Source organism: Nuphar pumila, chromosome 3, assembly GCF_984573655.1.
Source record: "Nuphar pumila chromosome 3, dmNupPumi1.hap1.1, whole genome shotgun sequence".
In the NCBI taxonomy this organism is placed as follows: Eukaryota; Viridiplantae; Streptophyta; class Magnoliopsida; order Nymphaeales; family Nymphaeaceae; genus Nuphar; species Nuphar pumila.
In genome coordinates this window covers 135,259,357-135,285,891 of record NC_143251.1, presented here as the reverse complement: position 1 = coordinate 135,285,891, position 26,535 = coordinate 135,259,357, and the positions used below count along the sequence as shown (strand labels likewise).

The following is a 26,535-nucleotide window of genomic DNA, read 5'->3' as shown; positions in this document are numbered from 1 at the left end:
TCAGATTTTTGCAGATAGTGTTTGTATGCACTAGTACACATTACAACATCAGAAAATTGGAGTCATGTAAGAATGGAAGACAAAGGTTTTTTAAGAGGCAGGTCACGTAGGTTGAGGAATACAGCAGGGGAAGATTTTTAATAAGTCAAGTTCATAAGTTTAGTTTGGACTTATGGAAGGATGAAATAGATGGTTGCTAAAAATAAAATTTTGAACGTTGGGGTCTGGCCATTGTAGAGGTTGCTGGAGCTGGACCACTTCTTTCAACACTCCCCCTCAAGTGGGTGATGTATATCGTGACATGAAGTTGTTCATTTGGAAGCCCTTTGGTCAAAGCGTATGCCATTTTATCTGAGTTGTGTATATATGGAGTGCAGATCTCTCCTTCTTGAACCTTTTCTTTAACATAGATTTTCTATGTTAAAGAAATACCAGATTTGCTAGCTCTTTGCTTTCAAGACCCAAGTCTTTCAAGATATTTTTTGTCAAAGTGAGTTCACATGATGTGGATGCCATAGCACGATATTCAGCTTCGACGCTTGATCTAGCTATCACATTTTGCTTTTTGCTTTTCCAAGATGTCAAATTTCCTCCAACGAAGACACAATATCCTATGGTTGATTTTCTATCAGTAGTGTCTCCTTCCCAATATGCGTCTGAATATCCCTCAATTTCAGTGTGACCATATTTTTTCATAAGAATTCCCTGTCCTGGAGACTTCTTTAAATATCGAAGGATTCTGTCAACTGCTGACTTGTGTTCTTGTGTTGGTGCATGCATAAATTGACTCACTTTACTTACCGCAAAGGTGATATCTGGTCGTGTAATGGTGAGATAAATAAGTCTTTCGACCAAACACTGATATGATTGGACGTCCACAAGATCTTGAGATTCAGCAAATTTAAGATGAGGCTCAATGGGGGTGTTGACTGGCTTACACCCTAATTTTCCAGTTTCTTTTAAAATATCCAAAGCATATTTTCTTTACGATAGTACTATTCCTTTTTTTGAAGAGGCGATTTCTATGCCAAGAAAATAACAGAGTTTTCCAAGATCTTTGATGTCGAAAACCTTGTTAAGATAGCACTTGATGTCATCAATCATTTTGGTGTTATTTTCTGTGATGACTATATCATTGACATATATGAGAATGATAGTAATATTGTTCTCATTGTGTTTCACGAATAGCGAGTTGTCGGCTGAATAGATTTTGAATTCTTTTTGTGTCAAGGCCATGCTAAGTTTGGAGTACCATGCTCATGGAAATTGTTTGAGACCATATATTGCCTTCTTCAACCTACAAACTTTGTTGTGATGTCTTTCATTAGGGTTCCTAGGTGGAATATGCATTATACTTCATCTTTTAGGTCTCCCTACAAAAAAGCATTTTTAACATCTAATTGATACATTTTTCAATCATAATTGCAGGTAATAAAAATTAAAATACGAAATGTATTCATTTTTGCTACAGGAGCGAAGGTTTCAAAGTAATCTACTCCCGGTGTTTGAGTGAACCCCTTTGCCACTAATCAGGCTTTGTATCTTTCGATGCTCCCATCACTTTTGTACTTAATCTGATATACCCATCTGTAACCAACAACCTTTTTGCCTTGTGGAAGTTGAGTAATTTCCCAAGTGTAGTTTTTGTTCAGAGCATTGAGTTATTCTTTCATGGCCTTGACCCATTTCGGATCGTTGATGGCTTCTTGGTAAGTCGTTGGTTCTTGATGAGATGAAATATTGCTCAAGAAGGTTGTGTATCCTTTTAAAAGGCGGTCATAGGAAACTTGTTTTTCAATAGGATATTGAATGGCCTTATATGTGACATAATATTTTAGGTGGGTCGGTTGATGAGAGATTCTTTCCGATCTCCTTACTTCTGATGGTTCACTTGGTTCTTCTCTAACTGAGTCATTGTCAATGGTTTCGTTGAGAGTTTCATTGACCTGTTGATTTTTATGAGATACAAAAATAGTAAAGAAATGTTCATAATCATCCAGATTAGGCAAGACATATTCAGACTTACTTAATCGTGTCTCCCCCTGAAGAATATCCTTGTCAGTATAGCAAGAAAAATAAGGACTATTTTCTTCAAACTTAACATCACGAGAAATATATAATTTTCTATTTTCTACATCGTAACATTTATAACCTTTTTTGACAAGGAGTATCCTAAAACTAAGCACATAATGACTTTAGGAATAAGTTTGTCCCTATGTCGAGAAAAGTTATAAGTGTATACAACATACCCAAAGGTTTTTATATATTTTAAAGAAGTCTTTTTTTCTTTGAGAACTTCTATTGGTGAGTTTCCATGCAAAAATTTACTAGGAGTTCTATTTATGAGATAACAGGTTGTGGACACTGTATCACTCCAATATGATTTAGAAACATTCATTTGAAACATGATAGAACGAGTAGCTTTGAGTAAATGCCTATTTTTCCTTTTTACTACTCCGTTTTGTTGTGGAGTATCAACACATGTGCTTTGATGATCAATCCCAACAGATTTATTAAAAAATTTAAAAATATGGTTTGGTTCGAATAGATTTAATCGAACAATTAAACTGATTTTTAACCATGTTAAAGAAATTCTTAAAGATTGAAAAACCTCATCTTTGCTTTTTATGAGATATAACCAAGTATGTTTTGAAAAATCGTCTATAAATGTAATGTAATAACGACATCCAAAATATGAGGTTTCAGGAGCCGGTCCCCAAACATCGGAATGGATCAATTCAAATGATTTACTAGTAACACTTTCAGATAATGAAAAAGGAACTCTAGAAAAGTTAGCCAATTTGCAAGCATCACACATGAGAGATTCAAAAGATAAACAAGGCATAAGTTTTTTTAAGACACGATTGGATGGATGACCCATCCGTTTATGCCAAAGATAAGAGTCATCATTTTTGGAGACCACCAAAGCCTTATTCGGTTGTTCAAATAAATATAAGCCGTTCATAAGTCTCCTTCACCAATCGTTGCTCCCGTCGTCCAATCCTGAAAAATCACATTAGAAGAAGAGAAAACTACATTGCAATCATAAGTCTTGGGTGATTTTTGCAACCGACATAAGATTAGAAGTTAAGGTGGGTATATAAAAAATATTGTTATCATGTTTTAAATAAAAAAAACTTGGCTTTTCCTATCCCTTTGACAACCATGGGAGACCCATTTGCACTTGTAACAGGTCTCCCTTCAAAATTTTTAAAGTCATATTGCATTATAAGATCATTGGTCATGTGGTCGGTAGCACCCGAGTCTACCACCCAAACCTGTTTTGAATAAGGCACGAGATTATCTGATGGAGATTTCAAATCTGATATAGAGGTCATTGCTACACCTGCTTGTCCCATATTCTGAAGTAGTTCTTGAATTTTTTCAAGAATCACAGCTTGAGTATTAAGGCTAGTTTGAGTTTCAGTTGTTGTCTTTGATGCACACATGTTCACCTGTTTAGATTTCTCATAGTCTTGAGTCTTACCTTGTTTGGTCCAATCCTTCTTGAACCGATCTGGTTTACCATGAATGAACCAACATATATCACGTTCATGACCAGACTTTTTATAATGCGAACACTTCAATAATCTGCCTTTTTTGTTTGAAATTTTGATTCTTGCTCATTCTTGAGTCATTTTTATCAGTAATATAGGCTGATTGTTCAACGTCTGACTCAATAGAGGGCTTCTTGTTTTGATTCATTATTCATCTACGAGACTCTTCCCTCATAACGATAGCACACACATTGTCAAGATTCGGCAACTCAGAGTTCATCAAAATCTAGCTACGTAATTGCTCATAGCCTTCACCCAAGCCAGATAGAAATTGAAAGATTTTGTTTTGTTGTTTCATTTTTGCAATATCTTGATGATCGACTATAGATGTGGTGTATGAATCTAACTCATCCCATTTGGATTTCAAATTTCCAAGATACTCGCTTATTGATGATTCACCTTTCTTAAGTTCGTAAATATATTGTGTAAGTTGATACATACGGGCAGTGTTATAGTGCTCACTATACACTTGTTTTGCTGCCTTCCATATAGCCTCAACAGAGTCTAAGAACAAGAACCCTTCAACTATTTTTGCTTCTATGAAATTGAGTAACCAAGACATCACAAGATGGTTGCTTGATTTTCATTCTTCGAAAGATGGATCATCCCTACTCGGTTTTGGTTTTTGACCATTTATAAAACCAAGTTTGGATTTTCCACTTAAATAAAGTGTGGCGGCTTTAGACCAAGCCAAATAATTTGATCCATTGAGCAAAATATTGGTGATTCTAAGATTGGGACTGACCTGTTCTTGAATCATTATTTTCCGTATCATATTGGAAGTGGAATTTGCAGATGTACTGTCATTGTTGGTGCCTTGTCCGCCCACCATTGAAGAAAGCTTCTCTTTTGTCTCAGGATATATGCTCCCTTTTTGATACCATGTAAGAAATCAGACAAGTGAGAAACATACCACCACTCAAATAGTTTTAACGTGGTTCAACTTTCATGAGCCTACATCCACGACAACCTCAACCCTTTAGCTCTTATTCAGATTTTTGCAGATAGTGTTGTATGCACTCGTACATATTACAACATCAGAAAATTGGGAAGACAAAGGGTTTTTAAGAGGCAAGTCACGTAGGTTGAGGAATACAACAAGGGAAGATTTTTAATAAGTCAAGTCTATATAAGTTTAGTTTGGACTCATGGAAGGATGAAATAGATGGTTGCTAAAAATAAAATTTTGAACGTTGGGGTCTGGCCGTTGTAGAGGTTGCTGGAGCTGGATCACTTCTTTCAACAGGATAATCATCTTCTTTGCCTTCAAAACCAGGAAGATTTGCTTGCAGATGCGATTGCACAAGCTTCTCCTTCGAACCTACAACCTCAAACCACGATCTCAAACTATTGTGATAAGAAAGCTTGAACTAGATGAGGCATGCTTCCTTGTGAGATCTCCCATACATATCCAGATGACCCCGTAGGAAGGCCTCTTCCTCCTCACTCATCTCCATCGGTGGGCAATCATTCCTTTAAAGTAACATAGACTTGGGAGGAAAGAAGTAGGTAAGTTAAATCTTTGAAATGCCTAGTGATTCTTGGATTTTCTTAAGATCCTGTGATTGTAAATCACAATCACAACACTTTCTCAAGGTCAGTGAAACATAAGAAGAGTATAACTTGTGATTGCTAGTTGTGATTGTTTCTGCCTTGATTCTTGTGAAAGTTGATCACAAGTTTGACATTATGAACAACACTCACGGCTTCTACGTTTTTAGCTGTGATTGTTCATCCTCAACTGTGACCAAAGCAAACATACCCTAACTAACTTGGCGTTTGCTAGTCCTATGAGCACGGCGATCAAGTGGGACCAAGTTAGGTTCTTGAGTTAGGAATATTAACGGGGCAATTGGTTGCCGCGCTGACTAGTGTAATCACTATATTTAGTTAATAAATTTTTGTATTCAATAAATAAGAGAACAATTGTAGAAGACAACTGCCATGGATTTATGCTATTCAAGCATATAGGATCATGCTTAATGTTAATTAAAAAACACAAAAATATCTAAATTAAATATTTATTTTATTTAAAAGACGGATGCACCACTAGCCAATAAGGTTTACAAGATTTAATTTTGTCCTATTATCAGAATGGTCATCTCCTCAACATCAATAGCGGATTCTTCAAGTAATTGCAAATAATGCAATCAAGCTTCCCAATCAACCAAATCTTTAAACTTTGCAAGACACTTAGATTTGCTCCATTCAATGAGATTCCTCTTTATAAATCCAAGTTTTGCATGGATTCTTTGGGCGCTCAAACCTCTAAACAAGGGGGCCGAATTCCCCCGTTCATATAAGAGGTCACTGAAACCGGCTTTACGGAACCATCACATTTCTATGTTAAAACCATAGCTTTTGTAAGAGAGATCCTCCCCCAAGATAGCCAAATCATGGTCCGAAATCTCAATCGGATCCGCCGATGCAGTCGCAAGTTATGAAGTTTTATCATCATATTACAAGAAACTAAAAATATATCAGACGCATGTTTCTTGTGAATAGTTGTGCATGATTCCAGTCTCCCAACCAAAGGATGGAGTTGAAGTCACCACCAATGCACCAATTGCTTGTGATTTTCACATCGAGCTCCTCTTTGATATGGCTTATTTCAGCCCAAAAGTCTTTTTGGGGGCCACTATACATGTACTCAGCCCATCTTCTGGGTCATATATATTGTGGGGTGGTCTTGCACCGTACGTGACAGTCTTCTACATCTGAAGTTCTTAATATCCATTAATTTTTTTGTTGGCAAGGATAAGTTATTTAACCACATCATATTATTACACAAGCCTAAATGACCTTTATCAAGCTTTAACAAGCCTAAACTCAGGCTCAAGCTCGACTTGTAAAATTAAACAAGCCTCAAGCTAGGGTCGAGTTCAGCTTGTTCATTAAACAATTTGAGCTGGAGCACAGCTTCGCCGAACCCGAGCCCCATCTTGTTGAGAAGAAACTTGGCTCGGTGTGCAGTCCTGTAGGCACCAGTACACAGCAGGGTCTTTTGACTAGTGTGAAAGCCATGCAAATGGGTGCTTGGCCGGCATTCTTGGGGGCTGGCCTTTCACATGGTGTGGCTTTTGATAGTAGATCAGGTGTAATCAGATCGCACACTTTAGTGAGATGGTGCACCTGATCTGCCCTCCATCTTCTGTTGGCCCCCCACAGCTAACAGGCTAGGTCAAGTGCAGCAGCATACTCAAAGTGTGAAATGTGATTGCACCTGATCCGCCCGGCTTTTTAGTCACACCAGCCATTACTTAATTCCAAACAACTTGTTCCAAAGCACCTAAACCAAATTCATGAAGATACCAACATTAAACAATGCCCATTAAAAAATTGTATGCTGTTTAGATTACCGACCAATCAACCCCACAAAGTAAGGCTTCTTTGACCTGCTGATTAACAAAGGGCTTGATACCTTTCTTGAATTTATCAATCTAAATGTTTGAATTGACTTTATGTTGCACAAAGGGGAGCAAATTGTTGATTTGTTAAATCTTGAAAGTCCCCAATCAATTTTAGGTTGTGTTTGGGTGCTAGGCGTAGGAATGAGTTAATTTTATATAATTGAAAAAGTGAAAGTCCTCAATTGCCAACATTTTTTTTTTGTGTGCAAATAGGCAAATACAAAAGAGGAAATGCCTTAGAACCTCTCAAATTTTCAAATGATTTTTCATTTCTTTTCCCCCAAACAACCATATGGAAAGAAGTTTGACCAACTCTTTGTCCATTACTCAACTCCTACCTCAACTGCCAGCTGTGAAAAATAGAAACATCTCTCTGTCTCTCTCCCTCAAATGTCACCAAGTTTACAGGACATCACAAGTTTGAAACCCACAAGTACAGCAAGGTCAAAGTTGGGTGTACTCCCCAGTGCGCAAAGGGAGACCTCAAGGGTTTTACCAACCAAATGTGTGGTGGGTGATGGGAAAAGGATACGTAACATAGTCTAAGTCGTACTTAACAGGTATGAACGACCATGTTACAGTTTGAGAAATGGGAAGTTATGGGTTCAAAACATTGAAATCAAACCATTTAGGTTTCCACATTCTTTGAAAACGGTTAATTCCTCTCTTTTTTCCCGTTTTGTCTCCCTCATGAATATATTAATTGCAACTTAAGTCACAGGTTCTGAGTAGAAGGGACCCAATTTGGGGGGTATCCTTCCTACACAAGATCAGTTAATAGGGACCCTAACTTGACTTAGATGATGTGTTTGTGCTGTTCAGATTTGGATTAGGATCAGATAAGGATGTGGTTTACTGGGTTTATAATTTTTATTACAAATCTATTGTCTTTGATAATATTAATTACCATTAAAAACCAATCAAATTTTGGAAGATATTCATATATAATGTGAATATTTAATTTAAAAAAATTTATTACAAATTGAGATTGGGTTTCACATTCTAACCACTTATCTGACCAATTGCCACAAACAAGAATTGAAGATGATGAAGATTAGGAACTCAGGTGACTAAATATGATCTATAGGGTGTGTTTGATGCGTTGGACAAACACCACTCGAACATCTAGCTGGTGTTCTATCCAGAATGTGGTCCCTTCAGAAACAATGCTATGGAACAAAGCAGTCCCTGCAGGACCGTTTTATCCCTGCGTTTCAAACATGGTACACACCGCACGGGGGGACCACTTTGTCCCTTTGCATGGATTTGTACCGTGATTCAGACATGCCCCTATGGACCAAGTTGGATCTTGATGGAAAATCAGTTCCGAGCGTAACCACACACAAAACATTGAAGATGATGCACATTCAGTACCTGATCATATATTGACAGAAAAACAAATCTTAATTGGAATTCAGTTGTGATTAGGCTCCCTTGGAGAAAGGGGAGGCGGAGGGAGTTCATTCATTTGAAAAAGTTGAAGTTATTAATTGCTAAAATTGAGAGACACTTGACTTGGATCAGGATTCCACAGTGGTCTCAATCTTTTTGTGTAGGGAGAAATACAACCCTTAATCAAAGAAAAAAAAACTCAATCCAAGAAAGAAACAACAAAGAAGAAAAAAGAGGAAATTCACTAATAAATCACTTGGTCACACAAAAGTACAAGTCTCACACATATATAGTCACTGGGGTCTTTCTATGCACTTCTATCATAATTTCAACTACTTTTGGACTTCTTTTCATAGGCTTCAATGCAAGATACAAACATTCATTTTTAATCACTCACTAATGACTCATTAATGCATTTGACTCTTCACATACCTACTTTTCACATTCCTATGCACCTCAACATGGACCTTTCACATACTAATCTTTCACATGCCCCATGATGTTTACTACACATTAAATAAACTAACATGTCCATGTTATCTACACATCATTATGTAAATACAAACTTTAGCCTTAAATTTTTTTACGTAAGACAAATTAACTAAAATACCCCCAAACACATAACAAGATAAAATTGTTCTTTGACTAAAACCCAAGGACACACTATAATTTAACACTCCCCCTTAGTGTGTGCTTGCAAATCAACCGCACAAAGGATTAATCGAAATGCTTTGTACTTTGCTTTTGACAATGCTTTTGTGAATATGTCGGCAACTTGATCTTGGGAAGCAACCTTCTCTAAATTAATAACTCTTTCAAATACCTTCTCTCTAATGAAATGATGAGCAATCAAGATATGCTTGCTTCTTATATGTGACACCGGATTATTTGCTAAATTAATAGCACTTTCATTGTCACAACATATAGGAGTTTGATCTTGAATTTTCATGAATATATCACAAAGAAGTCTTTTCAAATGCATGCATTTTTGAACCGCCATAGAAGTTGCCTTATATTTCACTTCCATGGATAAAAGCACAACACTTGATTGTTTCTTGCTACACCAACTAATCATATTCGAGCTGGTGCTAAAGCAAAATCTCAATGTAGACAGACTTGTATCCAAGTTTCCTCCCCAATCCACATCCGTAAAGCCCATGAGCTCAAAATTTCTATTTTTCTCATAAAGAAAACCAAAATAAAGAGTAAAATTTACATACTTTAGAATTCTTTTGGCCACATCAAAATGGGGCCTTTGTCACTACAAGAAAATCGTGGATTAGCAACGGACGCTATCCATTGCTAATCTGTCGCTAAACTATTTAGCGATGGATTAATGACGGATTAGCGATGGATATAGTCTATCATAAATTTTTGATCGCTAATTAGCGACAAAACTGATTTATCGCTACTTTCGTCGCTAATTTATGACAGATTAGCAACAAACATGATCCGTCGCGAGTCTGTTGCTAAATAAGCATAGATTTGATTTTGTGACAGACATGATTCATCGCTAATCCGTCGCTAAATTTTAAAAAAGAATTTAAATTTTTTTTGCTCCCTACCGAGCGGTATTTCGGCAACAGGTCGAACTTGTACCACATCCCACAGGCATTGCATAGGGTCTTAGACCCGAGCGGCCCAACCCGCCACTACAAGGTCTTCTACACAAGGTAGTGGTTGCACCTCTGAACCAGCGCGCTCTCTGGTGCCCTCCTGACTTGGTTCCCCGCTTTTTCGGCCTAGCCCGCCACTGCGGGGTCTTTTGCACAAGGCAATGGATGCACCTCCGAATCGGCGCACTCTCCAGTGCCCTCTCGACCTGGTTCCCTCGCTTGTCTGATTCCCTTGCTTTTCTGTCGACCTAAAACCAGAACCCCCAACAAAATCGTTAGGCCAAAAAAGTAAAAGTCGAGAATGGAAAGCCACGCTTGGAAAAGAAAACCACTTACCAGGACGAAAAGCTCGTTGCCGTTAAGAACATTGGCGAAACCGGCCAAAAAAGAGCCATTCGAGACCAAAGAGGTCGGGCCGGTCTAGTCCTCCAGCGTCGGCGACTCTGACTCCTCTTCTTCCTCGCGTTCCTCTGCCACAAAGTCATCCTCGTTCGAACGTCCTGCCAAAAATCAGTTTAAATCGAATGACTTTTAGGTCAGTTTAAATTTCGCACGTGGAGAGAGGAAAATTTTTGTTCCCTAGATGGGTCAGTTTAAATAAAAAAGTAGCGACGAAATTTTTCCGTCGCTAATTAGCGACGAAAAAATTCCATCACTAATTAGTGACAGAAAAAATTTATCGCTCATCCGACGTGAAGTTGCAACAGAAGTTTTTTGTCATAAATTTTTGTTGCTAATTAACAATTTCCTTTTATTGGAAATTAGCGACAGAAAAATGTCATCGCTAATCTGTTGCTAATTAGCGACAGATTTGCGATGAAAAACTTTCTGTCGCTAAGTTGCGACAAAGTTTGAGACATAATTTTTTTGTCGCTAAGTAGTGACATATTAGCAATGAAAGTTTTTTCGTTGCAAATCCGTCGCTAATTAGCAACGGATTCATGACAGAATTTTTTTTGTCGCTAATTCTACAAATCATTCGAATGTTAGCGACAAATAGTTTTCTCTAGCTAATCCGTCGCAAATTTGTGATGAAAAAAATCCGTCGTAAATTTATGTCGCTAATTAGCATTTTTCTTGTGGTGTGTGGAGCTAACATGAATTGACTAAAAATTCCAACCGAATGGCATAAATCCATTCTAGTAATAGTCAAATATAAAAGTCTACCAATAAACATTGGATAATAGGTAAAATCCTCTAACTCCTTCCCTTCATTTTTTTGGCAATTTTAGGTTTAGTTCCATATGTGTTGAAGCATATTTAGAATTTCTCATCCCAAACTTGGATACCAACTTCCTTGCATATTGATTTTGAGAAAGAAAGATGTCTTTATCACACTTTCTCACTTTCATTCTAAGGAAGTGGTTAAGTTCGCCCAAATCTTTCATGTCAAACCTAATAGTGAATTCATCTTTCAACTTTGTTACCTCTACTTCATGATTCTCGATTAAAATTATGTCACCTACATACAATAAAACTATGACATAAGTCTCATTGCTTTTTCATAAATAGGCTGAGGTCCGGATTTGTAACTACATAACCACAAAAGACAGGTATTGAGAGACTTGACCCAACCAAGCTCACAGTGCTTGCTTAAGGTCATATAAATCCATCTTCAACTGGTACACATGGTTAGGAAATTCATTTGAAATGAATATGAGGGGTTTCTTTATATATATATATATATATATATATATATATATATATATATATATATATATATCAATTTCTCCAAAGAGAAACACATTCTTTACATCAAGTTGCCACATTTTTCATCACATTCTTCATACCAATGAGATAATACCCTGAACCAACACCATTTTTTGCAACTGAGTTGAAGGTTTCTTCAAAGTCCATGCCTTTCTTTTGAAAAAATTCAGATGCCACCAATCGAGCTTTATATCGATCAATTGATTTGTCCACCTTGTGCTTTATTTTGAATACCCATTTACATGAATCGGGCTAGACTTCTTGTGGCTTTGGAACTAAGTCCAAAATTTGAGTTCTTTAGAGAGCATCAATCTCCTTTTTCATGGCAGCCTCTCATTGGACATTGTCTCTTGCTTCATAACAAGAGGGTTCATCATCATCAATAGGACCTTCAAAATAACATGAAACAATGTCTACAAGGTTAGAGAAGTCAACATCTCTATATCTTGTCGGTGGCCTCCTTTCATGAGATGATCTTCTCAATTTTTGTTCATTTTCATCGATCTCATTTTTTCTTCAACATTTTCTTTACCATGTTTTCTCCATTTCTTTAAAGTCCTTACTTGATGATTAATGAGACTAATTTTGAGTATTCAGAGAGGAACTTGACTTTTCGGTTTCTTCACTGCAAGAACCATTCACATAATGCATTAGAAGTTGTTACTCATAATAAGAAGATATTTCATCAAAGATCACATATATTGAAGTATTGCATTTTTTTGTTTGGGGATTAAAGCGCCTCCAACCTTTTCTTTGAGAATCATACCCAACAAACACACATTTTATAATATTTTCATCAAACTTTTTTCTATTGGCATCCAGTACATGAACATAATATGTAGAACCAAACACTTTGAAATGAGAAACTGGAGGCTTAATTTCATGCATCATTTCATAAGGTGATTTCATAGATATGCTACTTGATAGAAGTCGATTCACAACATAACATGCACAATTCATGGCTTCCGCCCATAAACTCATTGGGGAAATTTTTTGCATAAATCCAACTTCTAATCACTTCACAAAGAGTTCTTGACTTGTGCTCAGCTACACCATTTTGTTGTGGTGTCTGGGCATAAGTAAAATGTCTCTTTATATGGTTACACCTACAATATTCAAGAAACTCATAAGACACATACTTTCCCCTATTATCCATTCTCAAAAACCTTTTTTTTTTAATTCACCTTTAACCATGTGCTTGAAAAACTTGAATTTAGCAAACACTTCGATTTTTTTTTAGAAAATACACCCAAGTAGACCTTGAAAGATCATCTATAAGAATAAGCATGCGCTTGCACCCCAAATAGCTAGGCACATGATGTGGTTCTAGCACATTGGAATGAATCAACTCCAATGGTCTATTGCTTATAATAGAAGACTCTTCAAATGGGAGTCTATGAGATTTTCCATATTGACATCATTCACATAGACGATTAACATCAAATTCACCAATGTAGGAAACCCTCTTAGTAAGTTTTTAGAAACATTCATCTTCAATTTGTCAAAACTAACATGGCCTAGCTAGCCTAGCATGCTATAGTCTAGCATTGTCATTCTTGTTTGTCTTATTCACATAAGCATCACTTGCCGAAAAAACATAAAGTGATTTCACCTTCTTGCCTTGAAATACATCTGTATCAAATGATTTAACATTCTTTAAAACTTTTACATTATTTGGGCCAAAGAGAACATACCTTCCTGATTCTGAAATTTGAGAAACTGATACCAAATTCTTGGTCATTCCAAGAACATGCCAGACATTCTTGAGAAGCACACATTTCTTTTCACCAATTTGGACTTTAATTGTACCTTCATTATCCATTGAATGCATCGTATTATCCACCGTGATGATGAAATCATTCCTATCATGATTGTGGAGCTTCGAGAACTTGAATTTTTTCTTCAATTAGATGATGGGAGCAACCAGAATCTATAATCCAATCATTCTTATAATCAATTAAAACAAAAGCATGCACATTAGTCCTTATGAATTCTAATACAAAGTATGCATCCCATCCTTTGTTTCATTTTTACTTGTGCTTACATTTTTTTCTTTGAATTTAAATCTACAATCACACTTTATATGACAAATTTTACCGCATCAAAAGCATTTCACTTTTGGTGGCCCATGATTGAAATTTTCAGTATTTTTCTTCTCTTCTTTATTTTGAGATGACTCTTTCTTCTTCCAAAATGGAGAAGAGTCATTTTCTTCTTTTTAGAAAACAATTCATCTTCCTTCTTGTCATGTATAGATGCATCTGACATTTATTTTTCTAAAGCATCTTGATTTACTAAAAGTTTTTTCAATTGAACAAGAGTCAAAAAATTAGCCCACCCTTGTGGAGAAATAACAAATGGTAAATATTCACTCTTGAGTCCATGAAGAAATTTTCTAAGCATTCGAGTCTCACTAATAGTCTCATTAGGATCAAAACTATTAATTCCATGACATGTATTATTCACTTTGAAAAAGAAAGAAGAAATATTCATGTTACCTTGCTTCAAGTTTGTCAATGCATTTTTTAAAAATTGAAGGCAGACTTCATTCTTTTTTTAAAAAATACTTTCAAGAGTCTCTTATACCTCTTTTGAACATTTAAGATTTTGAATGTGATCAACGAACCCCTTTGAAATAGAAACTCTCAAGGAGAATAAGGCTTTTTCGCATCGAATCCTTTATTTTATCTTTGATTCAGTATTTTCTTGATTGTCTTTCGGTATAGTGGTTTTGACTCGATCGACAACTTATCACACATCTTGCCCTTGGAGGTATGCTTTCATATATAGTCTCCAATATTAGTAATTAAAGTTGGTAAGCTTCTCTACTCCAAACATGTCTCGACCAAAATGGTGGACCAAAAGTAGACCTCCTTCTTGATTCTCAAGGATTGTCATAAACACCTAACACTATCCTTCCAACTCTAATACCATGTAGTGAGAAAATCAATCTTTAATCAAGAAGAAAAAACCATCTTTGTTTGCCCCCACTTGGATTACAAGCTATAGTTTACCCCACTCAACAATGTTAGATGACACGAAAATAGTAAATAGGACATGGTAAATATGATCTAAATGAGAGGTTTAAACATGCACAAGAAAAGGAGAGAAGAAGGGTGTCCAATGATGGATGTGTTGGACGTCAAATGGCTTGAAGCAATGGATCTTGGTGAGGGTTCATCATTTATGGCTAAAAGTTGGTTGATCTTGTCGGAGGGGGATCTCATCGTTATGTCGATCAGAAATCGAGACTTGAGACTAGAGAAGAGGAAGGAAAGATGAGGATGTTCCTCTCGGGGCCAAGGTATTCTAAAATGACGCAACCCTTTACATGGACATTCATGGCTGGATTTGTTGGAGGTGAAAAGCCTAGAAGAATAGAGTTTCAATCCATGTTTGTTCATCTTAAAAGAATGTGGAGTCGTATTCAGGAGGTGTAGTTTGTTTTTGGCCCATCAAGTTTGTTTTTTATTCATCTTCATCGTGAGAAAGATATTCTCTTCATCATGAACAATGGTGTTTGGAAGCATGCAGGGCAAACTCTTTTGGTTAATAAATGGTAACCATGCATGCCATGGAAACTTAAGGCGATGAGTACAATCTAGGTATGGATTCAACTTACGAATTTGTTCATTGAGTTATAAAATGAGGATTTTCTATTAAATGTTGCAGTTTTTGAGAGAGAAACTCATCTCCCTTTATGAGTTTACAAGAAAGCCACAACATGTTCTTTATGTGTGGTGTTGCATTGAACTACCTGTGGGATTTACAACTATCAACAAGATTGAGGTGTTGAGTAAAAATAGTTGTCATTTCATGCAACCTAGCAAATATGAAGGGATTATTAACTTCTGCAAGGAGTGTGGTTCAACAATTCACCTCTCTGGTTCTTATGTCACTCATCAAGATCCTAAACAGTCGGTTGTGTTATGGGGGCTACAAAAGATGGATAGAAGGAGGTTCACTCTAAGAAGGTGTGGAGGCCTAAGACTAAAACCCAAGTGGGGGATCAAAATTTCGCAATTTGTTTGACATTCTTTAGTAGAGGTTGAACAACCAGAGAATGCATCTTTCAATGCAGCACTGCCCCCTATAACTGATCCACCATTGAAGGAGGGGGTCGAACATCCTCAAGCTATGGAGAGTGGTGCCGGAGTGATCATCAACGATGGGTGCCCATGCGGTTTTCGGTGAGCATGGTATGAAAATTGATGGAGATGACGTTCTTGATAAGTTGCTTATTTTGGAGGAAACCACTTTGGTAGTTTCTCCTTCTAGTGAAGTTCTTGCCTCAAGTTTTACGTTCACAAGTAGGAAAGATACCCATGAAGATTTTGAGAAGTCTAAATTCATGCATGGAAAGTCTAGTGGGCATGCACATCTTTTAGGGGATGAGGAGCCATTGAGTATGGTTTTTGGTGGGTGAGGGATCCATAATGATTATTGGACTGGGTAGGAGATTCGATAAGACACTAAGGCCAAAGGGTAGGATGGGGAAGAAAAGGTCTCACCAGCAGACTTACACAGGCAAAGTGACACCAACACTTTAAGTAGTGTCTAAGGTGGGGAGTCAATCCCCACTTTTGCAAGACCCTATTGAACATGGTGAACTTGATTACTCTTATGTGTTGGTCCCAATGGGTGTCTTCTTGGAGGGTAGGCCTTCTAAAGAGATGAAGGTTGATGATATGATGAACTCAGGTGTCATGGGTTGGAGTGTAAATTTTGATGTTGTTCATGGGGCAATTGTTGCTAGTCACCAGTCCCAACACCAATTGTTGTGCAGTAAAGCTCATAACTTGAAATATTAGAAGGTTGGGACGAGCTTGGGCTCATTGAGAGATTGCTTGTCAAATGAACAAGTGTAAAGCCGACATTTTCTTCTTATTGGAGATGAAGATTACTAGTGAGGCCTTGCCTAAAGTTCGTACGAATTTACCTCATAGTAATCTTCATCTCCAATAAGGTATTTAAAAAATGATAACATATCATACATAATGCATAAATAAGGTTTTTAATCATGAATGTTTTTCAAAAATTATAACACATCATACATAATGCATAAATAAGGGTTTAAACCATGAATGCGTTTAAAAAATGATAACACACCATCCATAATGCATAAATAAGGTTTTTAACCAAGAATGTATTTCAAAAATGATAACAAATCATGCATATTGCATAAATAAGGTTTTTAACCATGAATGCGTTTAAAAAATGATAACAAACTATGCATATTGCATAAATAAGGTTTTTAACCATGAATGTGTTTCAAAAATGATAACAAACCATGCATATTGCATAAATAAGGTTTTTAATCATGAATGTGTTTAAAAAATGATAACATATCATACATAATGTATAAATAAGGTTTTAAACTATGAATGTGTTTAAAAAATGATAACATATCATACATAATGCAAAAATAAGGTTTTTAACTATGAATGTGTTTCAAAAATTATAACACATCCTACATAATGCATAAATAAAGTTTTTAACAATGAATGTGTTTAAAAAATGATAATACACCATACATAATGCATAAATAAAGTTTTTAACCTTGAATATATTTTAAAAATGATAACAAACCATGCATATTGTATAAATAAGGTTTTTAACCATGAATATGTTTCAAAAATGATAACATATCATATATAATGCATAAATAAGGTTTTTAACTGTGAATGTGTTTAAAAAATGATAGCATATCATATATAATGCATAAATAAGACTTTTAACCATGAATGCGTTTCAAAAATTATAGCACATCATACATAATGCATAAATAAGTTTTTTAACCATAAATATGTTAAAAAAATGATAACACATCATACATAATGCATAAATAAGGTTTTTAACCATGAATGTATTTAAAAAAAAGATTATAGTATTGTCGGGGAGCACAGTGGACCTTGGGGGTTTTATGGGTGGAGGCCTCCACTAGGGCTGGTTGGGTTCACACCCATACCGATCTCAGCCGAAGATAGCTAGGTTAGAGTTTTGGTTTAGTATAGAAAAAAAAGGAGCTCTCTCTTTAATACCAACGACCTTAACATCTGTCCTAGCATTTCTCACTTCATGAGTGTGCTTACTAGTAGCATTATATTGAACAATTGGCATAGTTTATCTTTGATGTTGTTGATAACAATAGACTGGGGATCCAAAATGGGATTTTAATCATTCTTTGTTGCACCACCTGGTTTGAACTCAAACAATTGATGGAACAATCCCTTCTAGAAGGATTCCTTATCTAATCCATCGTTGATCTTCAAAGATTTGCTTTAACTTCGACCATAGTTTTAGCATATACTAAGATTGCCTATCATGTTACTGATATTTCATCGTTGATAATTTAGGCAGCCCCGAGCTGAGCTCGACTTGTTTAGGCTGGGTTTGATAAGGCACACCCTTGCTCGGGCTCAGCTCACTTGCTGCGCTAAGCCCGAGCTTTACAAGTCGATCACAATATGTTGGATTTTCTCAAAAATTGTTTTTAAAGTATTTTTACATATATAGAACCTATATAATATGTATAGTATATATCATAAATAACATGTATAAAATATAGAATTTATTTATATATAATATATAAAATGAGCCTATGAGAGACAAGCTAACCCAGGCCTAGCCGAACACAAATTATGAGTTAAGCTGAGTTGAACAGCGAGCTGCTCGTCTCATTTCCCAGACCTACTTCCTACGCAACAATATTGCCTAAGCAATTGGAAATGGATAAGAATTAACTTATTATTCAAAAGGTCATGAACCTTTTATTCACGCTTTAGCACCACACCAATGTTGTCAGTATCGGTATAGGCCCTGTATCGTTTGGCCAACGATTCAGGTGAATCAGCCGATACCTATACTCAAGTGAATCGTTCTGAATTGGCCAAAAAGTAATTAAAAAATATTATGTGCCAATCAGAACATGACACATGTTAAATCTATTAAAATAATATTAAGTATTTTTTATATTTATTTAAAAATAACCTATTCAATGGTGAAGCGTATCCATTTTCTGCTGATACAATACTTATCGGCCGATACCCACCCATACTGACAACATTGATTAGCACAGCAAACACTTGGTGTACATTGGTCATGTACAAATCTTGTAAGCAACTGTTTGTCAGTGTGACACATGTGGGCTGTAGAAGAAATGAAAGGGGGGTGGTGCCCTACACAAACTTAGTCAAATCTCTTCACATAGGCGTGTGGAAGTATTCATGCATGTGGCAGCCAATGTTAGCACAGTGGTGGAGCACATGAGTTGGATGATATTTTATTTTTATGACAACTTCTTTAGACCTCCTCCATAGAAAACTCACGTTTTTACAACTCATTGGCCACCTGCCCATGCTCAAAAGAAGCAATCACCACACACAATATAAAGAAGTGTAAAAATGTGTCCAAAGCAATCAAAGATGAGATTGAAATCATGGGCAACCCCTTTTGCTGCATCATCCTCAAGCTTTGCTAATCCCAAATTTTTTTTTTTTTAAATCCAAGAAAGGAGAGCTGCAAAAACAGAAACACAGGTGGGGCCATCCATGTACTTCAACAATATACCAATTTTCATAGTACCACCAACTTTCCTTAAGTACCCCCAACTGAATCTCCAACAACCATGCAGATATATATCCTGGCTTCCTTCACATTGAAATCCATTTAAATGCTTTGATTTACTTCCTTAAGATACACACATACTTATCCTATGTTCTTAGGAAAGAAATAAGGGTTTCTTTCCATGGGGAGCAGATAACAGAAATAATTACTTGCATGCAACTATATATATATATATATATTGTTAAAGAAAGAAAGCAATGGCAATTTTGTAATGTGAGAAGCAAAGATGGAAGGGGAGGGTGACCGAGGCACGTGGTTCCCTGTTGATACTGGTTTTTATTTTGAGAGAGAGTTGCTTGAGGGACGGTCCAGCTGTGGCTAGCTGTTCAAGTTCCTATTTTTCGATGCAGTTTTAATTCAGGGCACATAATTTTGGCACCACATGAACAACCGACACCTGTCAACCGTCACAGAGCACCCATTGCGGCACCAAAACAGGCTTGGCTATGGTGGTTTACCAGGGAAAAGGATTTGTGGGGCTGAAATAAAACCTCTCCCCGAGTCCGTTGTCAAGAGAAACTTGGGAGAAAAACAAAAACGGAAACAAGGAAAAAAATAGGAAAGTTGAATCAGAGGAGAGAGAGAGAGAGAGAGTGTGTGTGAAAGTGATTACGTGACACAATGAGTTCCTGAAGAGAAAGCACCAACTTGGTGCTCTCTCTCTCTCTCTCTCTCTCTCTCTCTCTCTCTCTCTCTCTGTCTGTGTGTGTGTGTGTGAAATATTGCTGTGGGTGTCAATGAAAGGTGAAGAAGAAGGGGAAATGCAATGTTGGTATTGAAATTTGAGATTGGTTTTGCTTGGGGGAGAGCGATCTAGGCGATTTTTGATTGCCCATTGGTGGTGTTATGAGAAGAGGAGGGGGATGGCTCAGAGAAGCAATGGTGGTGGATCAAATGGGTCGTGGGGATTAGGCGCTAGGCAGCTGCAGCTACCACCCAAATCTCCATGGGCAGCTCCCCCAACAAGCCAGGATCCACCGACCAGCACCAACGAGCACCAATATGGTTTCTCTGGCTGGCTAGGCTTCCCTCCACAGGCACCAAGCTCACAGCAGACCACAAAGCACCAGAGGACCTCTTCCTCAATGGGGTTCGTCCCCAACGACCAGACACCGCGGTGGCTCGACGAATTTATCGATCTCCCGCCGCCTAAGCGCGGCGGGACGCACCGGAGATCGGCGAGCGACTCGCTGGCCTTCGTCGATGCTCAGATGGGCGCTTCTGCCTTTCCCCATTCGGAGATTTCGGATAGAGATGGGTTCGATTGCGGGAGCAGCAGCGCGGCGTCGATCCCGTGCAGGGAGTTCGACAAATTGGACGAGGATCAACTGCTCTCTATGTTCGCAGATATAGAACCATTCCACAAGGAGCAGCAGCAGCAAGCACAGGACTCTGCTTCAATGATGGAAATAGGCTTGCTGGAGTCGCGGACTCCTATATCCACCTCTGAGAATCCGTCAACACCATCTGATCAGAACAGCATCTGCGAGACTCTCGCCGACGAGAAGCAGGCGAAATCGCCCGCACCGGGACAGGTTAAGAGCGAGCAAGAGGTGCAGAGTGCATGCAAATCTGAGCCACTGCAGCAGCAGCAACAACAACAACAAGAACAGCAGCAACTGTCACAGCCTGCTGTTGCCAATTCTGCAGGTGGGAGTGGTGTGGTGGATCCCAACATTGATCCCAAAAGGGTGAAACGGTATGTTCTTGGATCGAATCTTAACGTGGGTGATATGTTTTTCAGCTGCCAAGCATTGCTTCATGGTGGATCTATGGCATTTTGCATCAAGTTTTGGTTTTAGATCCGCCCTTCACATAGTTTCTTTTCCATGAATTTTATTACTTGTGTAGTATTCTCGCTAATCGGCAATCCGCTCAGAGATCTCGTGTTCGGAAGCTACAATACATCGCTGAGCTTGAAAGGAGTGTGAATGCATTGCAGGTAATTTTGTTCCCCCTGTAATTAGTAATTGCTCATTTTTTGTTCAATCTTGTAATGAATATTAAGATAAATCCACTTATCAACAGAAATTGGTTATAACTTGGGATATTGCATTGTTGAGAAACAAGCTAAATTGATAAACCAATGATTTTTTGCAGACGGAAGTGTCTACTCTTTCGCCTCAGGTCTCATACCTTGATCATCAGAGATTAGTTCTCAGTGTGGATAACAGCGCTCTGAAACAGAGGATTGCTGCTCTTGCACAGGATAAGCTTTTCAAGGATGGTATGAGAGTAGTTTCCCATTGTTGTTGATTGTATTTGTTAGAACAGGTTGATTTTTCACACTAATTTTGCCATGCTTGCAGCCCATTGCGAAGCCTTGAAGAAGGAGGTCCATAGGCTAAGGCAGCTGTATCAACAGCAGCAGTGTTTGAAGGAAGGGCAGTCGCCGGTGATGGGATTTGAATCGGAGCATCAACAGATGCAACATGGCAATGGCATTAGCTCGTGCTCGATGAGCGCGATCGAAGGAAACAGGAACCAAATGCAATCAGAGAATATAGAGGCCATTAACAGCAGTAACTGCGGTAGCAGCAACCAGCAATTGTTGCAACCAATGAGTTGTTTGAAATCCGAGACTAGTAGTAATATGGCATATCCTTCAGATTACATGGTTCATAATCCTTAATGGCTCTCTACAGCCATTGCCATTTGTGTTGAATTTTTTTTTTCGAATTCCTTGCCTGAAGATTATGGCTCAGGCAGAATTTCTTTTGTTTTTCTTCGCTCAATATTTTCTCCCTCATTCCAATCCTTTTTGTTCTTTGAGTAAAGAGGGAACCTACCCTTGTTGAATAAGAATTACATTATGTAGCATAATTGTTTTTCTTGCTTATTTGGCTGGTGGTTGTGGTTGAATGTGGCATGAATGAATTTTGAATGACCCGTTTGCTTTCTCTTCTTTTTCCCTCTTCTTCTTTTTTTTTTAAATCATTTAATTGCTGATATATCACGGGTATTAGGAGACATGGTTTGCTCCTTGCCCTTGGAGAGGGTATTCTTTCAATAATATATTTGTTTCTTGCGGTCTTTTTTCTCCCCCTCTTTTACTATTATGGTCTGCCTTGTTCCTTTATACTGCTACCTTGTGGTTTACCAAAAAGGTTGTCAATTCTTCTGGCTTTGGTGATTGAATTATACTGTAAGGCGGGCCCTTTCTGCTTTCCAGATAACAACTTGGATGGAAAGTGACAACAAAGGGATCTCATTTTCTATGGTAATTGAAATTTGCTGAAGTTGTGGGTTACTTGATAGCCCAGGGCCAGGGTAACTCCAAAAAGTTTCATAAGAAAATCAGCTAATGGAACCTATTGCAGCTGGCAACATCATGGATTATCCACCAGCATTTTTTCCAAGTTCAGCAGAGAGTCAGCGTGACAGATCCGAATACTAAACAATTACAGTGCTGGGAGTTTCTTAGGGTGCAACACTTGCTTAAGCCTCATCAGGTTGTTGCATAAATGAGGGATGAAAACACCTTGTCAGATGGCATAACTTGTGCATGACTTTATGCAGGATAGCCTTAGTAAGAAAAATGACACTAGATGCAGCATGAGCAAGTAAAGAAAATGTATGCTGATGGTAAGTGCCATAAAACCATGCTTCCCTCCTTCCCAAAGATCAGCACATGATCTGCCATAGGGGTAACTGTTTGCCTGTTTCTGAACTGGACCTGATAAGGACGTACATAATGCTGGACTGGGTGAAGTTGGTTTTTATCTCATTCTTGATCTGCTTAAAGTAACTCTTTCTTGATCTCATGAAAGAAAAAAAAGGTTACACACTCAATGGGGGTATGATCTTACCGCATAGGACCCAGTTTGGATCTTGATATAACCGGCTTAAGCTAGGTAGTTACCAGACCAGACTTGGACCTGCCTGAGTCCAGAGTGGATCTAGCTTATTCACATGTCTATCATATGGAGTGATATGATGGCTTGACCTTTTACCCTGAGCTTTTGTGGATGAATTTAGGTCATGTTTAAGGTTGTATTTACACTTTGTTGGTAAGAACCACGGAACTTTTGGTACTATTAACTTTTTTTACCCATATATGATAAGGAACTGGCCACGCATCCCTACGAAGTAAACCACAGGTAGTCCACTGAGCCCCATGATTTATGGGGACTGACCGGTGAAAGTGGTGCCATTATTTACTTTATAATTACACTCTTGGTGCTATTATTGGTCCTAATATTTCATAAAATGTGGCATACCTCTTATATCACGTGAAATGTTAACTATAATTCCCTAATTTTCTATCCTTCGACCAGCATAGATGAAGTAGTTTAAGACTAGGGATGGCAATGGACCTGGGTGGGTGCGAAGGACAAGGTCTTCACTCCTTGCTCCTCCTCAAAATTTTGTTCTTCATCTTTGCCTTCATTCCCCGGTTTTGATTTTAATCTTCATTCTTGGTCCATTTCTTGTTTCATGTCCTTCATTCCCGGTCCAAACGAGGCAAGGTGAGGTGAGACCCCGTTTCTCTTCGATCCACTGCCATCCCTAATTCCTGCCTCCATCTCCGTGGCGGGGAACTTTTGGACCTCCACCCCAGCTCCATGAGAAGGAGAGGAAGAAGAAGAGAGAAATGTGGCTTGCACAGATCCAGATAAGAGAGAAAGGGTTTTATGTTAGGATTATATATATATATATAGAGAGAGAGAGAGATCAAAGAATTTTAATTTTATTTTAACTTTGATCCCCGGTCCATTTCCCATTTCTTGTCCATCCTCAATTCAAATGGGATGAGGTAGGGCAGGCCCCGTTCCCAGTCCACTATCATCCCTGTTCCCTGTTTAAGACACTCATAGGGGCATGCTTACAATACCTTGAGATTCTTAGATTTTCTCAAGATCTAGTGATGGTAAATGACAACAAACATAAGTAAAGTACAACTTGCGATTGTGAGGGCCAGCTGTGATTGTTGTTGCCTTGAATTTTGTGTTTTGTGAACCTTGTGATCAACAACACAGTTTTCCCACCTGTGACAAAAGCAAACACATCCATCATTTTCACCAATGCCAAAGGGGTCCTCGTTAGGGGTGGCAACCGGTTGGCGGGTCAGCATACCTCAACCCGAACCTGACCCGTTTATTAAACGGGTTGGCTGTTGCAAACATGAACCTGACCCGTTTATTAAACGGGTAACCCGACACGACCCGCCAACCCGCTTAATAAACTGGTTGGGTTGGGTAAACGGGTTGGCAGGTTAGCGGGTCAGGTTGGCGGGCGGGTCGGGTTGGTGGACGGGTTGGTGGGTCAGGTTGGCGGGTTGACCCACCCGCCTAACCCGTTTATTAAATAGGTCAGCCGGGTTGGCGGGTTGGCATACCCCTAACACGAACCTGACCCGTTTAATATACGGGTTAGGCAGGTCGACCCGTTTATTAAACGGGTTCGTTTTTGCCCAACCCCGGCCTAAGAGGCGGGTTGGCGGGTCGTGTCAGGTTTTGCCACCCCTAGTCCTAGTATAGGTAAGTGACCCTCTAGGGTCTCTCTAGGATTCCTAGGTCATGTTTTGACAACCTAGGCAAGTTATTTTTGGACTTTTCTCCTAAAAATGAGACAGCTTTTCCTATAGGTGGTTCATAGGTGAAACCGTGTTCCTAAAGCTTTTGGCATCTACTCAACCATAATTCTGTCAACTTTAGAATAAAAAAATTTGTAAGAAATCATAATCGGTAACATACAATTCCTCTCTCTCTCTCTCTCTCTCTCTCTCTCTCTCTCTTTCTCCATTGAGAAAAGGTACTTTTTGGGGATACTTGACCTTTTAAAGTGATTATGTTTGTTGTCTAGTTGAGTTGTATTTTTTCATTCTAAATAATGCACAATAAGATATTTTGTAATTTTGAGAAAAATTAAATATACATTGCATCAAGTTTTAAATGCTTGAAATGTTGGTTATACCAGTAATGGCAAAAGCTCCAGATGGTGGAATATGATAGCTGGATCAGCAGAGTCACGCTGTCCTAAGTGATGTCTCTAGTTCAAATCCCACTAGGGGCCGTACTTCCAGCTTTAGGGTTCACTTAACATGTGTTCAAGTTGAATGCATATGCCAACTACTTTGCTTTGAATAATGGGAGTGCTCCACTTTTTCCTGCTTTTTGCAAAAATGGTATTCTGTTAGCATGTGATTCCTGTGATTCCATCAGTTTGATAGGTGAAACCAAGTTATGCCACCAACTTAAATTTGGAATAAGAGTGGGGGTAATTCTGCATATTTTATGGGCATTAAACCTGAATAACAAGCCCGTCCCTTATCCCCGTTAATGAAATTATTAATATACCCTTATTATTATTATATATATATATATAACCATAAGTTCCTCCTTCCTAACCCTAAAAACGGTCTCTTTTTTTCTACTCTCCTTCCTCTAACGTCTCTATAGAAGGACCATTTAAATTATGTACCAGAGGAAACGAGGATCCATCCGAACCCACACCAATTGGGATGAGGACGGAAGACATGAAACGGAGAATGGACGGGAGATGGAGGTGAAAATCAAAACCCGCCACAAAAATGGATCGAGGATGGAAAGCAAAATTTTGAGACGAGGCAGGGGTAGAGAGCTTATCTCACACACCCACCCTCCCGGGTCCATTGCCATCTCTACCCACAAAAGGGACTCAAACGTTGCCATATGCTAGAAGTAGAATAACTACGGCCTTGCAAGCTATCTACTAACTGGGGAGTTAGCTAGGCAGCAACTCTGACCAGTAGATTCAAAGTAACTTTGTAAAAGGTATATATGTTGTACAATCTATTGTACCCTACTGTCTAGTTAGAAATCATAGGTGCAAGTTTTGCCTACTTCATCTGACCTTCTATATCAATTTAGCTTGGTTTGCTTGTGAGTGAGTGATCGCATCTTGGATTGTGTTATTTCAACATAAGGCATCTTTTCTTATATTAGTACAATTTTGGTGCATTGTGAGCCATTGATTTTTAAAGCCCTTAAAAAACCTAATTATATAATACAATTACATGATTCATAAACACATTTTTCACTGAAAGAAGCCATTAAATTCACACACAACAATCAAAATACAGTCGATTACAGCAAATATTTACTCCCCTTGTAAATGATATAATGAAGCTATTATTAGCGTTATTCAAATGTTGATATTATGATAACAATGGTTATTTTGTCATCCTATGCTACAGATATGATAATGTAGAGTTGGAATAGAGATGATTGGCAAGGCCATGAA

At 38.1% G+C, this 26,535-nt stretch overlaps 1 protein-coding gene across 1 annotated transcript; it reads left to right on the top strand.

Moving 5' to 3' along the window:
* The first annotated feature begins 19,690 nt into the window (after positions 1 to 19,690).
* On the top strand, positions 19,691 to 22,128 carry LOC149843952 (basic leucine zipper 61-like). Its single transcript, XM_090000191.1, has 4 exons — positions 19,691 to 21,010; positions 21,163 to 21,253; positions 21,412 to 21,538; positions 21,621 to 22,128. The coding sequence occupies exons 1-4, from the start codon at positions 20,175 to 20,177 to the stop codon at positions 21,941 to 21,943; spliced, it is 1,377 nt and encodes a 458-aa protein (XP_089856317.1). The 5' UTR covers positions 19,691 to 20,174; the 3' UTR covers positions 21,944 to 22,128.
* Positions 22,129 to 26,535: the final 4,407 nt, after the last annotated feature.

Excerpts from the sequence above, each read along its gene's own strand:
- LOC149843952 (XM_090000191.1), top strand. The coding sequence starts at position 20,175 with ATGGCTCAGAGAAGCAATGGTGGTGGATCAAATGGGTCGTGGGGATTA. Across the intron at positions 21,011-21,162 it reads GATCCCAAAAGGGTGAAACG|TATTCTCGCTAATCGGCAAT; the intron begins GTATGTTCTTGG and ends TTACTTGTGTAG. Across the intron at positions 21,254-21,411 it reads GGAGTGTGAATGCATTGCAG|ACGGAAGTGTCTACTCTTTC; the intron begins GTAATTTTGTTC and ends GATTTTTTGCAG.